Source organism: Ahaetulla prasina, chromosome 10 (assembly GCF_028640845.1).
Source record: "Ahaetulla prasina isolate Xishuangbanna chromosome 10, ASM2864084v1, whole genome shotgun sequence".
Classification (NCBI taxonomy): Eukaryota; Metazoa; Chordata; class Lepidosauria; order Squamata; family Colubridae; genus Ahaetulla; species Ahaetulla prasina.
In genome coordinates, this window is record NC_080548.1 from 32,025,978 (window position 1) to 32,042,775 (window position 16,798).

The 16,798-nt window shown below is 46.8% G+C and overlaps 1 protein-coding gene across 6 annotated transcripts in view; it reads right to left on the minus strand.

The window, feature by feature from the left end:
- Positions 1-482: 482 nt before the first annotated feature.
- Positions 483-16,798, minus strand: part of NOVA2 (NOVA alternative splicing regulator 2) — a 44,712-nt gene continuing 28,396 nt past the window's right edge. For 4 of the 6 annotated variants that reach the window (XM_058196007.1, XM_058196012.1, XM_058196010.1 and 1 more), the window contains 2 exons: positions 16,632-16,798; positions 4,918-9,486 (listed from right to left, as the gene is read on the minus strand). In XM_058196007.1, the coding sequence (XP_058051990.1) occupies positions 8,470-9,486; positions 16,632-16,798 (1,184 nt within the window). In that variant the 3' untranslated portion in view covers positions 4,918-8,469. Of the gene's footprint in view, positions 864-4,917; positions 9,487-16,631 lie in introns of those variants that run through there. The other 2 variants (XM_058196009.1, XM_058196008.1) reach the window with 2 other exon arrangements.

A 16,798-nucleotide genomic window follows, 5' to 3' on the forward strand; every position in this document is an offset into this window, starting at 1 on the left:
GTTTTTGTAATATGGAAGATGAGGAAGAATTCCATAAAACACAGGTTGGATGGACATAGAAGGTGGGTTGTTAAAAAGTTCAAAATGATGAAAGGGGTGAAGTTCAAAAGTTCAGAAGACGAATCGGAACGAGATGAGCGGTCCCCGGCAGCGAGAGAATTCGAGATGGGGCTCCCCAAATTCAGATGAAGCAAAAAAGTTGACGTTGGAAAAAACAAACAAACAAACGTTGGAAAAGATGAAAGGTTGCGTCGCCCGAGAAAACAACACTTGAAAAATGTTCTTGATGTGGAGGAAGATATGGAGGTGAATTTTGAGGGGGGGAGGGAAGAGCAGTCCGGAGGTAGCCAGCTATTGTTATAAAGAGTCCCACGCTGCTTTAGAATAAGTGTGTGTTTGTTTTTTTAAAATAATATATATATATATATATATATATATATATATATATATATATATACTTATATATATATATATATATATATATATTTATTTATATATACTTATATATATATTTATAGAGAGAACTTTGTAGTGGGCGGACGTGTCAAAATGCTGAATGGAAAAAAAGGATGCTCCGGGTTACAATGAGAATGTCCCGACACAAACCAAAAGAAGAAATATCAGGCGGCTTTTGAGGAAAGGGGCGGCGGAGGGGACAAAATAGGAAGGCTCGGCATTCGAAAACACATTGGGGATGTTCACACGAGGGGTGGTGAGGAGGAGGAATTGCGCCTGACAAACGTTCACGTTCAACTGTGGGTGGTCACCACCGAGAAGACCTTAGTTGCAGAAGGTCCACTCTCGCCCCTTCGCTTTATCCCCTTCCTCCTGCCACCAAACCACTTGATTTTGATCCAATTTCCCTGGAAATTAAGAAAGGAAGAAGACAAGAAACTAGCCACCACTGAGATGATCGATGTGGAGAAGAAGGGAAGGGAAGGGAGGCAAGAACGCAACTCGCCACTTGTGTTTCTCCGGCTGGGTGATGGTGACTTAGGAGCTACGACAACGTTGCGTCTTGGTCCTTCGGGGGGGGGGGGTTTGGAATTTGGGGAGAGGGATGTTTCGCACACACACACACCCCTTTTTTTTTTTCCTCTGGGGTTGGCCCTCTTTTGGCCTCATCTTTCAAGCTTGGGTTCAGAAGCACCAAGTAGGTTTTCCCTGCCCCGGTTTGGCAGGAGGCAGGAGACGGGAGTGACTTAGAGAGTGAATCCAAGCAGGACAGGAGACCTCGGATGAGACACCAGGAAGAGGGAACATCACACAAGTCCAGCCGGGCCTGGGCCACTTTCCCCGGCTGCCTTCCCCCACCTCCCCGCCACCCCCAAAGCTGTCCTTATGGGTTTCAGAAAAACATCTGGCTCATATTTGGCACATGAAAAAGCTCAAAAGTCTTGTTTCACCACTGCTTTGCTCAAGCAACCCTGACCCTCCGTGCACCGAGAGGGGAGAGGGTCCTCATGCATCGAAGGGAGGGTTGCTTTAGGAACTGATCCAAAGGGGTTGGGGGTGGGGAAGGGAGAGAACCTGCAGGTACCAGTAAGTCCCAGTAATGGAATCTGGCCAAGAGAGGAGACGGGTTAAAAACGGGCCCTCGGATGGCCAAGGTTCGCCATCGCTGGCCCTGGTTTCCTCTCCAGGACGCCATTGGTGAAGGATTGACCGCCCCCTGGCGCAACAACGTTGTTTCTCCAGTGGATGGGGGTTAGGAGAACCAGGTCAAAACCAGGAGTAATTCCCCCTCAATCCCACCCTTGAGATTCATGATAGGTCACATCCCAGCATGGGGAACAGCCGGCGGATCCAGAAACACAGCCGGACTGAGGTGCTTCACAGCAAACACTGACTTGCACATGGGTCCCATCGACATCAAGGAGACCTTATTCTGGTTTAGGATGGAGAGATGACACAGTTGGGAAGGGAATTTAGGAACCTCCAGCTAAAATCCCCGGGGTTGGTTTTGGCCAGAGCAGGTCTCGGGTATCCAAAGAGGCCTGCAGCCCAAAAACCACCGTTTGCTGGAGCAGGAAGAATAAATGTTTTCTAGAGCTGGGTATCAATCCATATATCAATCACTTTAGGAGTTACTTAACAATCCAGCCGGCTTTCCTCTCCTCTTTACTCGCAAACCAGCATATGCCTGAGTAAGTAAGGTTACGTTTTTTTTCTACCAAAGCAGGATTAGGCTCAGCAAACGCAGGAATCCTCTCTCTCTTTGCTCTCAAAAAACAAAAACAAAAAAACTCACCATGGCATTTTATCAGATTTGGAGTTATTGTTTTGCTTGCTTGGTTTTGTTTTGTTTTGTTTTTTTGTTTTAAAAAAAGAAAAACAACCCCAATGAATACGGTAGAACACCGACATCGTTTTGCTAAGCAGATTCACACTTCCCCAAAGGAATCAAATAGACAATCACACCCCCTAAGATTGTGATGAAAAATATTTAGGAATCAAGCCTCCAACCAGCGAGAAATTAGCATCAAGACAGCTATGGAGATTCCTAAACAGTGACAGAAAGTCCTCAATGGCCTCTCTCTTTTTTAATAGAAAAAAAAATTATATATATATATATATTTATATTTATATATTTAAAAGCTACTAAGGATCCAGGTTCCAGATCCGCTAACTACACTTATCTTTTTTTTTAAACGTTTGTTTTTAAATATTAAAATGCCCCTAGCTTCCCCAACATTTTGCCTCTTTCAAATTTTATTTTAAAAGCTGCACGTTCCCTATAAATAATAGTAGTTTGGCACTTCAAAAATGGGGTGGGTGGGAAAGTGCGTCTTTTTAAACAGGATATGTCAGTAATTTTTCTGAAGTGTATTTGTTCTTCGGAGAAGGTACCAGAATTGTCTTTCGGCGATCCCAAACTTTTGATTGCTTAAAAAAATTAAAAGTCTCATTTAGCGACCGTTTGGAGTTACAATGGCACTGAAAAAGAGAGACGTGACTCAGTCCTCACACTTATGGCCATTGCAGCATTCCTCCATGGTCATGTGATCAAAATTAAAAATTCAGGTGCTTGGCAACCGGCATGATTTTATGAGAGCTGCAGGTCGTGTGATCACCATTTATGATCTTACCGGCTGACTTCCCGCCAGAAAAGTCAAAGGAGGTGGGGGGGGGGAAGGGAAGCCGGATTTGCTTAGCAACCGAAATTGTGGTCGTAAATTGAGGAGTACCTGTAATTGCGTGGATTTGAAGGAGGAAAGTGAAAAGAAGGAGAGGCAAGGAAAAGGGCTTGGAAATAAATTGCCCACCCCTGAATTAAAGGGACATGCAGACTTTCTGCCCAGCCTGGCACGGCAGCAGGTTTTGGGGACCAAAGAATGAACTAAACCTTCACCTCTTTAAGACTCGTGGACTTCACCTCCCAATATTCTAGTTTTATTTCTAGACCTGATGTCTTTTCTCCTCGGAGTCCTATCCTAAAAAGCAGTGGAGAAAGAGCAGGAATTCTGCTAGGGAAATGGGATTTTCTGCCTCCCAAACTGCAAGAAATTGCAATTTTTTGTTTGTTTGTTTGTTTGCAATTTGCGGAATTTGCAAAGTGCAAAAGCCAGCTTCCTTAATTAAAACCCGAAAGCCGCTTTTGGGGGGGGGGGAAACCAGAATTAAGGAAGCCGACTTCCGCAATTTCAGATGGATTTCTGCGACTGAGGAAGGGCAGAGAAAGGGGCCTTCACGGTCATCCTTGGTTCTCCTCCTTTTTGCAGGAATTTTACAGGAATCTGGAAAATGAGAGACCTTGGCCCACCGGGGCTGCTGAGCCCAATTCAAGGCAGAATGCCCTTCTCCTTGTTTCTTGCCGAATCTCCATTTCCTTGGCCCACAACTGCGATACTGAAAGGTACCCAGTCCGGCACACAACCTCCCGAGGGAGAAAGGAAAATGGGGTGAAATAACAAGAAGCAGAGACCAGATAGAGGTTGTCCTCAACTTACAACCATTCCATTTAGCGACCGCCAGAAATTACAGTGGCACTGAAAAAAGGGGACTGACATTCCGGTCCTCGCACTTATGACCACTGCAGAATTCCCCGTGGTCAGGAGATCAAAATTCGGGCGCTTGTCAACCAGCATGTATTTTGGGGGGGGGGGGGGAAGGTGTCACGTGATTGCCAGCTAAGACCTTCCCAGCTGACTTCCGGCAAGCCAAGTTAAAGGGGGGGGGGGAGAGTTGGATTCGCTTAATGACCATCCAAGTCGCTTAACAACTGCGATAATTCACTTCATCAAAAAAGTTCGTAAAATCGGGCCTCACTTAATGACCCCCAGCCATGGAAACTATGGTCTAAACGGGAGTTGTAAGTCGAGGACAATCTGTACTGTCGAAAAATACACAGGATTTTTGGTGGGGTGGGGGTGGGAGGGCAGAAATTGGCAAGAGGCTCTTTCTCCCTTCAATACTGACCATGTTTAAAAAGACGCAGAGAGTTTGGCACAAAAATCTGTTCCGCGTATCGTCCTTCTCCCCTCGGCCCCCCCCAGCCCCCCCCCAAGCCCACCCCAAGGAAAGCATGATATGCAATGCACCTGCAAAACTGCAACGGTATTTTTTTGTTCATTGTAAAAATAAAAATAACAAGAAGAAGAATCTCAGCCAGTGGAAAGGCAGGGGGGTTTTCCCGCCCCCTGCCTGCGAAAAACATCCCTAGCTGTGAACCTCAGTCGATAAAATTCTGATTGCAGTCATTCTTACTCCATAAAATCAGTGCAAGATGCTAAATAGATATTGCTTCCTTAAAAAAACCAACACATTAATAGTATATAAGTTTCACATTTTTGTTTTTGTTTGTTCTCTAGTGGTTCTCAGAGTCTTAAGACCCTCCCTTCGGCCTAAGAAGGAAAACAGACACATGCTACTACCTAAGAGATTAAACCCACCCACCCACCCATTATATGTCCCCACTTCTACCGCCCTGAAGCCAGAGCCGTTGGCCTAAGCGAGCCGGTCAGTTGATCAAACTCTTTGTTTTAAGAGCATCAAGGAAAGATGGGCCGTGTGCTAAGTTCTTTCCCGGCAGATCTGAATCTCCAACCCGATGGTTTGGAGACAGTCTGAAAGGAACTGTGGTTTTTTTCCACCCACCCTCCTTTGAGAGTCACTGAAATATTGCAGAAGTCCATAACTCAGTGCTGAAGAGTCGAGGGAGGAAGTGGGGGCGGGGAGTTTTAATGCAGCATAGGAAAATCTGTGCCAGAGGGACAGACAAGGACCTGGCCAAGCCCTCCAGAGAAGAAACTTGAGGTTGGAGACTTTCTCTCCTTAAGTTACTTTTTCCAGCTTCTCTGGGTCTCCAGCCTTGAGAAGGACACCCAATGCACCGGCCAGCAACTTCTATCCTGGAGAACATTGGGGCTCTCTAGGGCTCCCGTGGGACCTCTCCCCCAAACTTCAAGAAACATGAGGTCACCAACTCTGTTTCATTTCCAACAAGCCTAGCTCAACCAACACAATGCCTGGGTAGACATCCATCATCCTATCTTCTACACCTTGGTGGGATCTCCTGGGAAGAGGTAGACTTTGACTTCACAACTCAGGCCTTTTATGCCAAATGACGGAACCGGGAACTGTCACAAGCCATCAGACAAGCCAACGATGTGAGGTCCTCACTCAAGCTAACTTTTCCAGCCCTGTCTGGATAAATGCCACCGTTCTTAGAAGAAACACACAAAGAACGAGCTACCACAAACACTGCAATGACATGTGGTCGATTTGTTCAGCCTTGCTGGCCGACTCTGGACTCTGATCATCCTCGGGGGCGGGGGGGGGGGGGACCCAGCACGATCAAGAAACTCTTGGTTAAAATGCTGGCAACCTTCAAAAGCCGACAAGCTGGCGAGTTCCCTACAGACAGAGAGAACGACGCGAGCCCGATATGTAAACATTGCAGGGAGATACCCTGTGTTGTTGTTTTTTTAAATTTATTCATTCATTCCTTCATCCATCCATTGCACCCTTTTGAGGGTGAGAGGAGGCGAGGAGGAGATAACCCAGCGGTCATCCCGTTTGGAAACTAACCAAACTAGAAGATCAAGACGCAGAGTCCTACCAAGAGGAAAGTCACCTCTTAGGTGGAGGGACCTGTTCTTGATGTGGCCTTCACAGCTACTTGAAGTTTACACTGAGAACAGGAAGCCCCGGTCAAATGATGATCTTAAAAAAGAAGAAGAAAAAAGCTACCAGAACTCCCTCACTGGGAAGATTCATGAATGAAGGGAGCAGATGAATGAAGGCCACATCCCCATGGTGGCTTAGGAATACTGCTGGTTTATACTAAGAGCAAGTTCTCAACCTCGGCAGCTGGAAGAGGTGTGGACTTCAACTCCCAAAATTCTGATGGGAGATTGAAACCTCCTAAGATACAACGGTTTTGCTGGCTGGGAGTTGAAGTTCCACACCTCTTTGGGCTGCCAAAGTTGAGGAACACCATATCAGAGGGTGAATAAACAGAGAAAAAAGGAAGTCGGAAAGAAAATGCAATTGTCTGGGCTTGAGGAAAAGCTCAACAGCCCACAATACTGACAAGTTCTGTTTCTTCACCAGGTGCACCTGACTGGCCCCCTGGAGAAACAGGAGCTTCCATTGCCCCGTCATTCCTTCCAAATTTCCCACCACTGTTGCTAAGAGTTGTAGCTAAAACCTGGGGTTTGGGCCTTTCCAAGCTCAGATGGCACCTTCGTGTATGAAGTTCTTCCTGTGGCCCAAACACAGCTGGATGTGAGAGTCAAGGGGACGCAGCACCTCAACTGGGAAAGGAAGACACAACAGATTGTAGGTGGACCACAGGAAGAAGGTCTCCACCCCCTGACCAGGGGTAGAATTTACTTTACTTTCCCTACTGGTTTGCAAATGGGAGCGCGCGCCTTCCGCGCATGCGCCCGGCCTCAAAAACGTGCCTAAACAGGATGGCATAGAGCGGGGCGGGTGGGCAGGCCCACCTGCGATTTCCGCTACCGGTTTGGGTGAACCGGCTGAATGCCACCTCTGAGCCCGACTCCACAAGTCTGACTTGCATCACACAAGAAGGGCCTTGACCTTCTCCTTCCAGGACACAGGTTGTCTCTCAGGAGGTTCAGCCTTCTTTACAATTGTGGGGACGCTCATCCCAAACCCTAGGAAGAGTCGCCTCAGCAACTCCGGGCCAGATCCCCAGCAAGAGAAGAAGACACCTATCGTTCTAAGTTCTCTGTGTCAAGACCTTGATCCAGTTCTCTACCCCTTGTTCAAGCTCCTCCTCCTTCAGTAGAACACCAAAAACAGATCCTACCTACGAAATGATCATCTAAGGACCTTGTTTCGATCACCAGGGTGGGGAAAATGGAGAGAAAGGACACAGCGTTTCCCTATGAATTCAGGTAGTCTTCGAATTACAACCATTCGTTTAGTGACCGCTCAAAGTTACAAGGGCACTGAGAAAAGTGATCTTATAAACAGTTTTTCACATTTATGACCGTTGCAGCGTCCCGGGATCACGGGATCCCCTTTTGCGACCTTCCCAGCCGGTTTCCGGCAAGCGAAATCAAGGTGGGGAGGGGGAGGAAGCCACGATTCATTGAACAACAATTCACTTAATAGCTGTGGCGAAAAGGTTGTAAAATGGGACGAAACTCACTGAACCACTGCCTTGCTTAGCAATGGAAATATTGGGCTAGGTTGTGGTTGTAAGTCGAGGACTACCTGTAAAAATGTGCTTTGAATGGTGATATAGTTGTTTGTTTCAAAGCCAACTGAACAAGGTTGTTACGCCAACCTCTCCTTCTCCCACCTCCTCTTCATTCAGGACAAACAACGCAACTCAGAAGCGCAAACCCAACTGCCTTGTTCCGCTCCAAGAGAGAAGCGGAATCGATCACGGCAGGAATAAGGTCACGGTTCCGGCCCTGCCCTAACTCCTTCCCCGTTTCCTTCCCAAGACCCCACCTGACCATCTACCAGTGATCAAAGCTCCGGGTGGGCGTGGAGAAGGGCCCGGAGAGCCCACCGAGAGATCCCTGAAGCTGATCTACCCTCTCCCGGAGAGAGGAAAGAAAGCTAGAGAGGTTGGTCCTGGCTCCATCGGACTCGTTCGGAGACTCAGAAACAGAGAGGGAAAGAAAGAGGACTGTTTTCTTTTTAAAAAAATCTTTTTTTGTTTCTCTATTCAAATCCATCAACTGAAAAAAGAAAAGAAAACGTCGCCATATATATAGATAGATAGATAGATAGATCGAGAGAGAGAGAAATATATACACAATCAGGCCACACCGTTGGTAAAATAAACGTCCAGCAGAATAGGATGGGCTGCGTCCCAATCAGAAGGGGCTCTGTGTATCTGTGTGTGTGTGTGTGTGTGTGTGTGTGTCAGAGAGACGGGCACTGGGCAGGGGTCGGGGTCATGGCGGTTACCATTTTTCACTATTAAAGGGCTGATTGAACCTATTCCTCCTCCCCTCCCCAGGCCTTCTCTTTGGCCTCCTCTTATCCCACTTTCTGTGGGTTGGTGGCCCGGACTCCTTGCTCGTACGTTACTCGCTGGCTGATGAGATATTGCGCGGCTTGGGTGGCGGCTGGCGTGCCGGTGATGGTGACTTTACGGTTCCTGGTACCTGGAATAAATTCCCCCTTTTTGGAAATCTGGATGCGGGCCCCTGTCAGCTCCTGATACTCGACCAACGTCTTCCCGCCTTTGCCCAAAATGGCACCTACTAGGTTTTCCGGCACTGCAATCTCCACCATATCTTTAGCGCTTTCCACTAGCTTCTCGGTGGCTAGGAAGGAGCTGGCCATCAACGGGGAGGCGGTCCCTAAGTAGCCATTGGCTGCCCCAGTGGCCGCCGCTAAAGAGCCCAAGGTGAAGGCGCCAACTGCACCGGCTGGGGCCGTGGTACTCGTAGAAGCTTCGTTGGCGTACGAAGCTAAGAGGTTAGCGGCAGCCGCAGCCGCTGGGTTAGCTCCGGCGGCCACCGCGGCCAGGACTCCGGAAGCGGCGGCTGAATTGAGGCCGAGCCCCAAAGAATTGGTGTTGTATCCATAACTTGCTAAGGTGTTGAGCGCTGTGCTGATGGCCAAGAGGTCGCTGCCAGAAAAGCCCGGCAGGGCAGCTGGGAAGGCGCCAACACTGGCCAGGCTGGTGTGGCCCAACAAGCCTGAAGCGGTGGCGGCGGCAGCGGCCGCGGGTAGAACGTCTGTAGAGTTGGCGTAGGGTGATCCGGTTGGGTTAGAGTTGGCCACCGGGCCAGTAATGTTGGCGTAGCTGATGTTGAGGCAGCTGCTGCTCTGCGGATCCTCCTGGATCTTCTGGACGATGATGTCGACGGCCTTGTGGATCTGCTCGGGTTCACCGCTGATGGTCACCACGCGTTCTTGGAGGTTGATGCCTTCGGGTTTCTGGCTCAGCTGAACCCAAGCGCCGGACTGTTCCATGATGGCTTTGACGGTGGCACCGCCTTTGCCGATAATCAGCCCGGCTGTGCTGTTTGGGACGATCACTTTGGCCTGGATTTGGGGGGGAAAGGAGAGGAAGAGCATTGAGTTTGGATTGTGACTTCTAACCCTCTTCTACATCAGGTCAGGATGGCGTATCGTGCTAAAGTGGGCTAAACTGGGATGATGTCCTTTTTTAAAAAAATAATAATAAATTTTATTAATTTTCTATTAATTACATTTCTTAGTGCTTAATGAACATTGTGTTGTCTGGGTATTTAATTTGCTTTACCAATACAGGTTCCATTCTTATTCTCTCCGCCCCTTTCTTCCAACCACTGGTAAAATAAATTCCATGTTTGGTAATATTTTGTGTCTTCTTCTTTCTGTTTAATTTTCAACATAAGTCTATCCATTTCTGCACAATCTAATATCTTCCTAATTATCACTTCATCTTGCGGAGTTTCTTTGTTTTCCCAATATTGGGCGAAGATAATCCTCGCCACTGTTAAGACATGTAATATTAAATACATACTTTTCTTATCAAATTTTTCCTGATATCATCCCTAATAAAAAGATTGGGATGATGGTGTTTCTAAGCTAGTGTGTCCGTGGGGAACCAGATCACCCGGTTACTCATCAGTACAATTTCATGCCAACAACAACAATAAAAACAGTAATTAGGCTTTATTGACACAGGTTTAGGGTTTCTACAGATAGTCCTCGACTTACGATCATAGTTGAGCCCAAAATTTATATTGCTAAGTGAGACATTTGTTAAGTGAGATCTACTCCTTTTTACGACCTCTCTTGCCACCGTTGTTAAACAAAAACACTGCCATTTTTAAATTAGTAGCATGGTTGTTAAATTAATCTGGCTTTCCCGTTGACTTTGCTTGTCAGATCCCAAAAGGGGGATCCTCTCACACCCTCCCGGGACGCTGCAACCATCGTAACTAGGAGTCTCTTACCAAGGATCCACATTTCGATTGCGTGACCACATGGATGCTGCAACGGTCATAAGTCCCATTTTTTCAGTGCTGTTGTGACATTGAACAGTCGCTAAACCAACTATTGTAAGCCAACAACTACCTGCACTGCTTTCTAAACTCCTTTGCGATCCAATTCAACCAGTTTTTTGTAACGTATTAACAGAGTTGGAAGGGACCTTGTAGGTCATCTAGTCCACACACACACACACACACGGCCAAGCAGGAGACCCTACACCATTTCTGATAGTTGGCAGTCCTGTCTCTTCTTGAAAGCTTCCATGAAGCTCCCACAACTTCCGACGGCAACTTCTGTTCCATTGGTTGATTGCTCTCACTGTCAGAAAATTCCTCCTTATTTCCAGGTTGAATCTCTTTCCATCCATTGTTTCTTGTCTGGCCTTCGGGTGCTTTGGAAAAGAGCTTGATCTCCTCCTCTCTGTGGCAGCCCCTCAAATATTAGAACCACTGCTATCATGTCTCCCCTGGTCCTTCTCTTCACTAGACTAGCCATGCCCAGTTCCTGTAACCATTTTTCATATGTTTTAGTCTCCAGTCCCCTCATCATCCTGGTTGCTCTTCTCTGCACTTTTTCTAGACTCTCAACATCTTTTTTATAGTGTGGTGACCAAAACTGGATGCAATGTTGACGGGGGGGCAGAGGTCGGCTCCGAGGCGCCTCACTTGTGGGGTGCCGCAGGGGTCGATCCTCTCGCCCCTTTTGTTCAACATCTATATGAAGCCGCTGGGTGAGATCATCAGTGGCTTCGGTGTGAGGTACCAGCTGTACGCTGATGACACCCAGCTGTACTTTTCCACACCGGGCCACCCCAATGAAGCTATCGAAGTGTTGTCCCGGTGCTTGGAGGCCGTACGGGTCTGGATGGGGAGAAACAGGCTCAAGCTCAATCCCTCCAAGACAGAGTGGCTGTGGATGCCGGCATCCCGGTACAGTCAGCTGAGTCCTCGGCTGACTGTTGGGGGCGAGTCATTGGCCCCGATGGAAGGGGTGCGCAACTTGGGCGTCCTCCTGGATGAACGGCTGTTTTTGAAGATCATTTGGCCGTCTCCAGGAGAGCTTTTACCAGGTTCGCCTGGTGCGCCAGTTGCGCCTTTCTAGACCGGGATGCCTATGCACGGTCACTCACGCCTCGTGACATCTCGCCTGGATTACTGCAATGCTCTCTACATGGGGCTCCTTGAAGGGCATCCGGAGGCTGCAGTTAGTTCAGAATGCGGCTGCGCGGGTTATAGAGGGAGCCCTCGTGGCTCCCGTGATGACACCTATCCTGCGCAGACTGCACTGGCTACCTGTGGCCTTCCGGTGCGCTTCAAGGTGTTGGTAACCACCTTTAAAGCGCCCATGGCATAGGGCCGGGTTATCTACGGGACCGCCTACTGCTACCGAATACCTCTCACCGACCGTGCGCTCTCACAGAGAGGGACTCCTCAGGGTGCCGTCAGCTAGGCAGTGTCGTCTGGCGGCGCCCAGGGAAGGGCCTTCTGTGGGGCTCCCACCCTCTGGAACGAACTCCCCCAGGACTCCGTCAACTTCCGGACCTCAACCTTCCGTCATGAGCTCAAGACGATTTATTCATCTGTGCAGGACTGGCTTAGATTTTAAATTCATAGATTTTAAATTTATAGGGTTTTAAATTTGGTTTTAAGATTTATATTTATATTTTTAATATTTGGCATTAGAATAAGTTTTTTAATAGTTATTTTAATTGTATACAGATGTTTTATGTGCCTGTGAACCGCCCTGAGTCCTTCGGGAGATAGGGCGGTATATAAATTTGAATAATAAATAAATAAATAAATAAATAAATAAATAAATAAATAAATAAATAAATAAATAAATAAATAAACTGGATGCAATATTCCAAGTGTGGTCTTACTAAGGCTTTGTCTTGTCTTGTCAGGGGTCAGTTAAAAAGTCATATAAAATAAACCGCAGACAATGGAGGCCCATTAATTTTATTCCTCCCCCCCCCATCCCCTTTTTAATTTTTTTTTTTAAAAAATCATCCTATATTTTTCTCTATTTGCCAAACAGCCTAATTGCAAAACTGCCTTCAGCACCACGGACAGCATCATTCTCCATCCATGAAACCCCTCAAGATTTAGGACAATTCAGGGGTTGGGCCGGCTTGTGACCCTTTCAACAGAGGGACAGGCGAAGTTTTGACATGTTTGGGCTCCAGGCATTCTGTCTTAGACGTGATAGAAAGAGAAATCTCTGTCTGAGCGTACACACACAAACACACACACACACACATACACACACGCCCAAATGCACACATGAGAGGAAAGCAAGACTTGTTCTACTTATAGCCGGAACCTCATGTGCCCTTTACTGACAAGGAGGGGGGGGAATATGAATTATGCATGAGGACTAGAAGCTCGCATTGGCTGTGTGGTTGTTGCCCGGGATGGTGAATTTGGAAGACAAGCAGGCGCCTGGTGAATTTTGGCGGTGCCTCTGCCGAATGGCTGAGCGTCCGTGGGTTTAGTAAGAAGGCACTCAACGTATACTGGGATTAAGTTAGACTCCTACGATTCAGATATAATTAAATGTGAGGGGCCTTGAACAAGATTGTGTGTCGGTGTGTTTGTGGGTGCTTGTGTGGGTTTCTTTAATAATGCTGTTGGCGCTGGAGATTGGACTGGATACAGGAAGGCCTTGACCTATGACCACACTTGAGGCCAAAATTTATGTTGCTAAGTTAGAAATTTGTTAAGTGAGTTTTGCTCCATTTTATGACTTTTCTTGCCAACAATTTAAGCCAATCACTGCAGCTGTTAAGTAACATGGTTGTTAAGTGAATCTGGTTTCCCCGTTGACTTGAAAGCCAGTTGGGTGACTTTGGGTCAATTCCAATGGGTTTCTCAGTACAACCCACCTCACAGGGTTGTTGTTGTCATTGTAAGGAAAACATGAGAGTGAAGGAGTATTAGGTATGTTTGTAGCCTTGAGTTATTTCCGGAAAAAATAAAGGTAGGATTAAAAAAATATTTTTAAAAAGGGCATTTTCATAAGAATGTGGGAAGAAGGTCGCAACATCTTCTGAAAAGAGGAGGGTAATTTTAGGAGTCAAGGAAGCATTTCAGGAGCCCTTTCTCTCTTTCCACATCTATCCAGACGGGCAGATAAAGTGACTTCTGTACCCCATCCCGGCCTCCTGTGTAACTGTGGCACCATCTTTGTGCCTGGCTTGTAGCCACAACCCACAACTGGCTGTCATAGCAACGGCACAATCCAGGGACAATGCAGACCTGTGATCCAATCCCTTCTGTGTACATGAAGCTTGAATGGCAAAAGAGAGAAAGAGAGAAAGGGAAAAAGAAAGAGAGAGAGAGAGAGAGAGTAAGAAAAAGAGAGAAAGAAAGAAAATGAGAGAGAGAGAAAGAAAGCGAGGAGAAAGAGAGAAAGGGAAAAGAAAGAGGGGGAAAGAAAAAGGAGGAGAGAGAAAGAGAGAAAGTAAAAAAGAGAAAGAGATGGAGAGAGAAAGAAAGAAAATGAGAGAGGGAGAGAAAGAAAGAAAAAGAGAGAGAGAAAGAGAAAGAGAAAGGGGAAAAGAGAGAGGGAGAAAGAAAAAGGAGGCGAGAGAAAGACAGAAAGTAAAAGAGAGAAAGGGAGAGAGAAAGAAAGAAAATGAGAGAGAGAGAAAGAAAGCGAGGAGAAAAAGAGAAAGGGAAAAAGAAAGAGAAAGAAAGAAAAAGGAGGAGAGACAGAGAAAGTAAAAGAGAGAAAGAGAGAGAGAAAGAGAAAGAGAAAGACGAGGGAGGGGAGACCACCTCCTAGTTTTTCAAGGCATTTTCTTCTGCTAATAGGGGAAATACGGATCTTTCTCTGTGCAGCTCCCTTTTTATAACAGCATGAATTGCTTTGGGGCTGTTTATTTGTTTAAACAGAAGGTAGATTGTGTTTTTGCATTTTTGTTGATGTACTTTATTTTTATTTGTTTATCACATTTATTTGCCACCCAAAAAGTTGGTTCAGCCAACTTTTTAAGGTTTGATCTGGACAGCAGAAAGCATCAGACCCTAATATTTTGATGGGTTTTTATCCTGTTTTTTTCTCTTGAATTCCTGTAATTTTAAGTGTTTCTACACTGATAAATGAGTTTTTATATTCTTATTTTATTGCACTATGAGTTGCCCAGAATCGCTCTCGAAATAGCGAGATGGGCGGCTTATAAACTTAATCAATCAATCAAAATATGCATTGCTGAAATGTAACCGGCCCAGGTTTTTAACGCAGGAGAAATGGAGATCTATTTTAAATATCTCTCAGAAAGAATCGGTTGGAATTTATATTTGAAAATGCCCGATTGTCAGTCCACGTGCGGGGCCTGAATTTAGATCCCTTTTCAAGCGCAGCAAATAATAGAAAGAGAAGTCTAGTTTGACAGCCCTCTGCAATGTTTAATCATCAATTAAAGCCCAAAATAAGCACTACTGCTCCCAGGTGACTCTCGGCTGTACCAGCCAAATGGTAAAAAATAGCACACGATCTGAATGTTAGGTGCTCGGGAAAAGCTGAATGAAACTGAGAGGTGATGAAAAGTCTTCATAATGTTTCGGGTGGATATTTTCAGAAGCATCTGCTTAACCTTTAGACTTCCCATATTTTGCAACCAATGGATTGGTAAGGTAGCAGGAGCAAAAATAAAATAAAAAATCTTTCTCAAATAATAAGGCTGTGGCAGAATCTGATAGCATCTAAATGTGCTGGATTACACCACTCCTCGAATTTCGCTAGCCTGGGGATGATGGGAATTGTGGGCTCATCCAGGTTTTTTTAAACTTGACAACTTTAAGACGGGTGGACTTCAACTCCCAGAATCCCCCAGCCAGACTGCTAATGAACTTTAAGATGGGTGGACTTCAAGTCCCAGAATCCCCCAGCCAGACTGCTAATGAACTTTAAGATGGGGGGACTTCAAGTCCCAGAATCCCCCAGCCAGACTGCTAATGAACTTTAAGATGGGTGGACTTCAAGTCCCAGAATCCCCCAGCCAGACTGCTAATGAACTTTAAGGACGTGGACAGGTTGCTGGGGAGGTTGCTGGGGAGGTTGCATGAGAACTTGGGCGTCCTCCTGGATGGCCGGCTGTCCTTTGAGGAACATCTGGTGGCCGTCACCAGGAGGGCTTTTTACCAAGTTCGCTTGGTTCGCCAGTTGCGTCCCTTCCTTGACCGGGATGCCTTATGCACGGTCACTCACGCTCTGGTTACGTCTCGGCTGGATTATTTCAATGCTCTCTACATGGGGCTGCCCTTGAGGTGCACCCGGAGGCTGCAGTTAGTCCAGAATGCAGCTGCGCGAGTGGTAATGGGAGCCGCTCGAGGCTCCCACGTAACACCACTGCTCCGTAGTTGCACTGGCTTCCTGTGGTCTTCGGGTGCGCTTCAAGATCCTGGTTACCACCTTTAAAGCGCTCCATGGCTTAGGACCCGGTACTTACGAGACCGCCTGCTGTTACCGTATGCCTCCCATCGACCCGTGCGCTCTCACAGAGGGCCTTCTCAGGTGCCGTCCGCCAAACAATGTCGGCTGGCGGCTCCCAGGGTAGGGCCTTCTCTGTGGGAGCACCGACGCCTGGAACGAACTCCCCTGGCTTACGCCAAGTTCCTGATCTTCGGACCTTCCGTCGTGAGCTAAAAACATACTTATTTACTCAAGCAGGACTGGCATAAATAGTTGATTTTAAATTGGGGTTTTAGAGATTTTAAACATTTGTAAATTTTTTAAATTATCGGCCATTTATTAATAGTTTCTTTTAATTTCTTTTAATTGTATATACTCTGTATTTTATTTCGGCTGTACACCGCCCTGAGTCCTTCGGGAGAAGGGCGGTATAAAAATCTAATAAAATAAATAAATAAATAAATAAAGATGGGTGGACTTCAAGTCCCAGAATCCCCCAGCCAGACTGCTAATGAACTTTAAGATGGGTGGACTTCAAGTCCCAGAATCCCCCAGCCAGACTGCTAATGAACTTTAAGATGGGTGGACTTCAACTCCCAGAATCCCCCAGCCAGCTGGCTGGAGGATTCTGGGACTTGAAGTCCACCCATCTTAAAGTTGCCAAGTTCAAAAGAGGCAAATTAAGCGAAACGCCCGTCGCAGAGACCTTCTGTTTTTCTTTTCCAAAACTATACATTTCCCCACCAATAAATTAAAACCCCACCGGTAGGACATATCCACCAGCAGTTCTTCACCTGCTTGGCCCGATCGGGGTTCATGGTGGTTTGTGGCTGCAGGATATTGACAGACTCGGGTTTCACCACCGACTGCGGGATTTCTCGAACCTTCTCGGCAATGAAGTTGTGGACGGCGTTGAGGGCTTCAGCGGTGCCTTGCACCAGGCATACCCGCTCCGTGGTCC